At 32.6% G+C, this 6,645-nt stretch overlaps 1 protein-coding gene across 1 annotated transcript; it reads left to right on the top strand.

The window, feature by feature from the left end:
• The first annotated feature begins 439 nt into the window (after positions 1-439).
• Positions 440-6,298, top strand: LOC108729971 (uncharacterized). Its single transcript, XM_073512053.1, is given in 9 exon segments — positions 440-590; positions 4,789-4,970; positions 4,973-5,007; positions 5,009-5,045; positions 5,047-5,189; positions 5,191-5,306; positions 5,309-5,362; positions 5,365-5,431; positions 5,842-6,298. Coding segments are annotated over 9 exon segments (1,242 nt in total).
• Positions 6,299-6,645: the final 347 nt, after the last annotated feature.

The following is a 6,645-nucleotide window of genomic DNA, read 5'->3' on the forward strand; positions in this document are numbered from 1 at the left end:
ATATATGATGGATAATTATCTCGATTATGAGTTTTTTTTTCAGAATGAAAAAAGGATCCATTAAATTTACAAGGATATATACACATGACATTGAGTTTTGAAAAAGAATCTCGAAATAGCTTTAATTCCTTTTTGTGTCAATTGATATTTAATTTCTAATTAAGAATAAGTTGTATCTAAACGTTTTTTTGAGAATCGTTTTTATATCGCGTAACTAATGAATTTCGTGCAACTTTTAGGAAATCACGATGCTCTTTATTATATGGCACTTCAGTATCTTATGTTATATCTTGCGATAGATATTTCTAGTTGAAGCTTAGTGCATAAATAATTTATTGACTTTAAACGAGTGTGTCAGATTATTTGTCGGGCAGTGTTTCATCAGTGTTTAGTAGAAAGTCGACGACGCACTCGACAAAGTCGGGACGAAGTTCGACCGATGGAGAGTCACGCGATGCTTGTACTTGTAAGCGAAGACAAAGCCATAGAAGAAGAAGAAGAAGAAGAAGAAGAAGAAGAAGTGGTTGGGGATCTGAGTACGGAAGAGACGAGAGTGAAGGCTTTCTTATCTGAATTTCAAGTACCATGCCGTGAGAGGAACATTCGCGTCTTCTCAAAGATTTGTGGTACAGCCTGTAAAACTTTCGTGATGCCATCGAGATTAATTAATGCACCGATTTAAGCGCGCTGTTATCTTCAAGAGATATATGCTGTACGTAAAATAAACACGCAGAGATAGAAAATAATACGTCACAAACAGAATTGTTTTCTGACAAATATTGGATAATTCCGATAAATTATCTTTTCTCTTTCCAATGATATATTCGTACAATATATTGATTCTTGAATTATACACACATTAAATTTTATAACATCAAAACAAATACTATCAACATTTTGTATATTGACGTATTCCAAAGAATACTTTTACTAACTAACAAAATCGTATCAGGATCGGTGCCGTTACTATTTATGGTGTTCAATAGCCCGTTTTATTTTCCCCAATAATTCGCGATCATTTAGCTGGTGGTGCACGTTTCCCTAAGACGATCAACTATTCTACGTCGTGCGGGTGCAACGATATAGTCTGTTATCTCAATTTCTAGCTGACTACAGAATGTAAGAAGTATGTTTCCTAACGGTGGTGGTAAGCCAGTTGTAAGAAACTTTCACGATATCGTCGAGAACTAATTAATGCGCGTTGTAAGAGGGAGCAATTACCGAGTTGGCCCCATTTAATTTCGGAGGCAGAATAATTTCGAGGCTCGCTTAAGGTGGAAGTGGGTCGCGGAATGGGACATTAGCATACGATCGTGTATGCGACATCGCGTTAGTTTTTTTATTTCGCTCTTCAGAAGAAGTCACGTCTCGCTCTTCTCGGCTTTCTGCTGGTATTTCCGCACGATTGCACCGCACAAACGCTATCCTACGTTATGTTGCTACTGCATAATGTAATTTACCATCGACATCGCTTAGGACGAGTTTATGAAAGAGACTTTATTTTATGATGATATTGCTAATGGTGCTTCACGTTTTACTCATTGCCGCATCGCGGATTCACATTTAGCTGCATGTATTGTTAAAGCGCAATCGACCCCCAGTAGAATGGTAAAATTAATTAACATGAAATCTAAATACGATGCTATAATACGCTTGTGATGTATATCTACATATATCTCCTTATATACAAATTGATTGCGATATATTAACATTTCCAAGCTAAACGATGTAGCCTTTCGTTTACAACTTTTGTAATTTCTTTAATCGTGCTATTTTAACATAATTAAAATTGTAAAATTATAAAAAGATTTATTCATTCCTATCTTGATATTTTTATTTACAAAAATTAATTTTAATATTTTTGTTAGTAATAATAGAACTTCACTCTATGCAAGAAAAAAATAAGAATATCTAAAAAGAAGTAAAGGTAAATTTATTTTTCATCGAGAAAGCTCTTTAAAACAATTTATCATGTTGAAAAGCTTTGTATTCTGTTGAGATCTTACTTTTGCGTACGGCTTGAGTTCGAATTTTCGGAAAATCCGGAGAGCGAGCGGCTTAGTGATCCTTCGCATAGAAACTTGAATGAACACGTAGGATTTTCGAACAGAGATCGTAATCTGCGGGTAGTGGGTTTCGGTAGTATGGAACAGTCGTAGTTAGTATACACACAGAGAAAAGAAAAAGAGAGAAAGAAAGTGCGTGAGTGAGTGAGTGAGAGAGAAAGAGGGGAGGGGGAGGGTAAGAGAGGCAGAACACGCAAACACGTTGAAAGCAAATAAAGACGAGCATCGAGACTAGATACACCTGTATTGGTGTTACGAGGAGCTAAGTTATATCATTTCGTAAAGTTGAACGCGCTGGCATGGCTTTACTTAAGCCCTCCTCTGGTTGCAATAACGAGTTTAACGCGCGGCTGTTGTACCACGATTATCTGTCTTACGATCCGATCGAATAATTAGCTCAAAAACTACTACTTAACCTAAATCCTTCTCGTCTTTTAAATATTCAAAAAGATAAAAAATAAAAGTACATTCCTTATATCATCACTAAAATTTTTTCTTTATATTATTTCAGGAAACGTTAAAAAAGTATATTTAATTAAAAATAAAGTGTGTACATACCATTAACAGAGATTAAATGGAATAAAAAAATTTATTAAATTAATATATAAAATGAGAGTGAGTTTTTTTAGTCAAAATTGAAAATATTTAAAAAGTAATTAAGGTTTGAAATTACATGCAACTGAAACGTTTTGCCATAAAACGTTAGATTAGATATATTTGGTCATGATTATAAATGATTTTAAATTATTTCTCAAATAATGTGTTTAGGTGAATATTAAAATGATTAAATCTCTAATCTAACTACTGTGTAGTTAAAGCAATTATATTATATTATAACAGTCTTTATATTAAAATAAATTTATGCATATCGCAATGTAAATAAAATAAACTTGTGTATCACTTGAGAACATATCTTGTCGTAAAACTTCAATTGGAAAGGAATTTCTGTCAGATTGTTTTTATTACTTTCTGTACTTTAACTTTGTGCAATTTATAAAATTATGCATTGATGGACTTCGTGGTATTTCTGACATTTTTTAATATTCTACATCGCAATGCACGGGAACAATGAGAGTGCCAGTACAATGCGAAAAATTGCGTATATAAATGAATTCAGTAAAATACCATTCTACTTTGTATATTATAATCGTGATTACTCAGTGTGTTTGGAGTACTGACTTTTTATAGTACAAAATACCTTTGTAATAAATGTATATTAATATACAGTATGTACAAATAAACAAGTTAAATTAAATCGTATAATGGAAAAGAAAAATATGTTGTTGACGATCTTCATTATTCATCTCCAAATTATTTTTTTATTAATCACTTAATTCATATTTTGCAAATTTCCAATCAATATATGAAGAAATGAAGAAACGAAATCAGCCCTCATAAATGTTGCGTATGTATTTCCATTTTTAAATTAACTTATAATTTTGCATACACATGGCAACTATATTTTACATATTAATAAATATTTTGAGAAAATAAAAACCTCGATATATAGAAAATATAATAAATAACACCAGGACATAATTTACCGATAATTTCAAATCGATAAGTATTTTACGAAAAAGACATGGGAATTCGTGAAAAGAAATGGGAATTTTCAAAGATATAATGAATTATAAAGATATTATATAGTGAGTTATGTATAAAATTATAAAGATTATATTATATTACGCAGGATTTTTTACTTTTAAAATATAACTTTTAATTTATTGCATTATAAATGAGAATATTATATTAAAATGTTAGACTTTAGAATTTGAATTTAAAAGTATTACAAAAGTAACAAGAAACTTTAAAAATTCTTTTTTCTTTTATAAAAGTGATGTGTTTGAAATTAGTATAAGGAATTAAATCGAACTCACTAAATATTTGAAAACAACATGCAATTTTCTTTGAAATGGCGAGAATGATGTAACATGTTATGTTATACAAACATTTACCTTGTTTTGTACTATTTAATCCAGCATTTAAACAGTTAGATAGAAAATCACATAAAATAGCAAAGGCAATCGCTTTGTGTAAATAAATACAAATATGTGCGTAATTCAACTAGATTTGGAACATATTGTATTCAATCCTGTGTAGTTTAGATTGTCGAGAAATGTGAGTGCCCATTGTCCGTTTCGTCATTGTTCGACATTTCGAAAAAACATTTTAGATAATTCGATAAATAGAGAGAATAGCACATTCGATTGATACGAACGATAATACGTGCGATTTTAAATTGGCAAATTTTCCAAACGAATTAGAAATGAGAGCACCCTTGGGACCTTTCGGATGGACGAATGGTGTGAATGCTAAACTATATTTTTTTTCGATTTGCCTCTGTTCCAATCTTTTCACTACACAGTTCTCGTTTTCTCTGCGACGCATTTCTTAATAAATGAACCACTTTAATCTCGCGCTCGAGGCTTGTAACTCACGTTCTCAATTTCGTTGATAAAACAAGACAATAATCAATATATTACGCGAATTTATATACTTAATACATTTTCCATACAATTTTTTAGTCCAAAGTTATTTGAAATGTTTATCATTAACATTATAATTATTCTTTATAATTGCAAAAACATGCTAAAAACATTATTATTAATATTTTAATTATGTAAAATAAATTATTATTTGTAGAAAAATCGTCTCACGTTCTTTCCACAAATGTAAACCGATTTAATTTTACATTATAAGGATATTAATAATTTATGCATAGAAAGATCCAATGTTTATGCATACCCTGAACACACAATAAAAATTACGGTGATGTCATTGATCACGATCGTCTGTTTGTTCGGTGCGGTCGATGAGGCCAGGATACTGGCGGTATTTCTCTTGCATGATGTGAAGAGTCACTACAACGTGTACGAATCGTTGCTGAAGAGACTCAATGCGAGAGGTTAGGTTACGAGATTGTTACAGTGACGCACTTCCCAGAGAATTTACCTGGTCAACTTCACCAACGTGAATCTTTGATTCAATTTTATCGAATCGAATCAATACTTTACCATTTTTTAATGTCACGATTTAGCAAGGTTTTCTAGAACTAACGGTCCGTAAAAATTTTTGTGAGCCTATATTGAGCCATGAAATGAAGATTATCGATTTGAAAGAACACTGATTTACTTATGATCGAAATTTTTACTACCGAATACTTTTTGGATATCGCCCAAGCTTTAAATATATCTAAAATAGTAAGTGCTATTAGCTGTGTTGGATTATCGTGGTTGAACGAGATCTTAGGAATCTTGAGAATTCAAGCTACATCCCTAATATCTTCAGCTCATTTACCGAGCGATGAGTTTACTTGAAAGGACGATTAATATGGCGCTTCTACCGATCGTCAAACTGGTTATTACGTAGAGAAGCAGATGCACGCAATTTATCCTCAAAATTGTTGTTAGGAATTAATTAATGTCTATCGGTATTACTATTTTTATCAACTAAAGTATGCGCCACATAGATGCTCGAAATTCCATTCAGTGCTATCGGAATTATGAGATTAATAACTATCTACTTTACGGATAAATGCGTTATCGAAATAATTTTATACAATGATGTCTTCGATGTAATTTAAGTACTGTTTCTAAGTATATATACACACATATATATATATATATATAATGGAAATGTAGATAAAAATAGAATTGGATTATCGTCACAAAGCCATGCGCTGAATTCTAAAATACTGCAATTAAAAATAACATTGGCCTATATGATCGATGAATGATTGTCAGCTGAAAGTTAATCGCAAGTACTTTAAATTCAGAATACGTTTCGATTGGCCGAGTTACAAGACCGCAAGAAAATACTTTTTGCCCGACTTTGATGCTTTCCGGTTCAAGATATCGTTGATCCTGACAAACAGTCATCCGGTCGTAAGTGTGGTACGTTCTCTGGCGTCAGGAGTTAAGGCAATCGGAGGTATTCATATTCCGATATCGGGCCCGAAGCCATTGCTCATGGATCTCCAGGATTATCTGGACTCTCAGAGCAGAAACGGCGTTATTTACTTTAGTCTGGGATCGCAAATAGACACGTCCACTATACCGAACCAGGTGTTTGCCGCCCTTTACCGAGCATTCGAGCAAGTACCGCAGCAAATACTGTGGACGTGCGCCAAAGAGAGAATGCCTCCGCTACTGGGAAACGTTAAGTGCATTGGGTGGGCGCCACGGCTCTCCGTATTGTGTACGTATAGCTTTTTTGTTTCTGCGAAGGATTAAACGTCGAAAGAAGCTTATGTACGAAGGTCACGAAAAGAGCACTCCCTCCTACCATAGCATAAACCAAGGAAGGTTCTTGATAATGGAGTGGATGTCGATAGAAAGAGTTTTCAAGTGTTCTGATTTCATTTTCTTTTCTTATCGTGCATATTTCTTTGAAATCTACGAAAAAATAAAGAATTATATCAATTAATTGGACATTACGATGGACTCAAATTTGACTTTAGCCCAGTCTTAAAAGATATCGCAAAAGATATACATTCTAGTTTATCGTCTCTTTGACATCTTAAAAATTTCATGTAAAATGTAGGTATCTTTTTATATTTATTGAGATAATTCTTTATATC

The sequence above is a fragment of the Mycetomoellerius zeteki genome, unplaced genomic scaffold (assembly GCF_001594055.1).
Source record: "Mycetomoellerius zeteki isolate Tzet28-1 unplaced genomic scaffold, Tzet1.0 scaffold821, whole genome shotgun sequence".
Lineage (NCBI taxonomy): Eukaryota > Metazoa > Arthropoda > Insecta > Hymenoptera > Formicidae > Mycetomoellerius > Mycetomoellerius zeteki.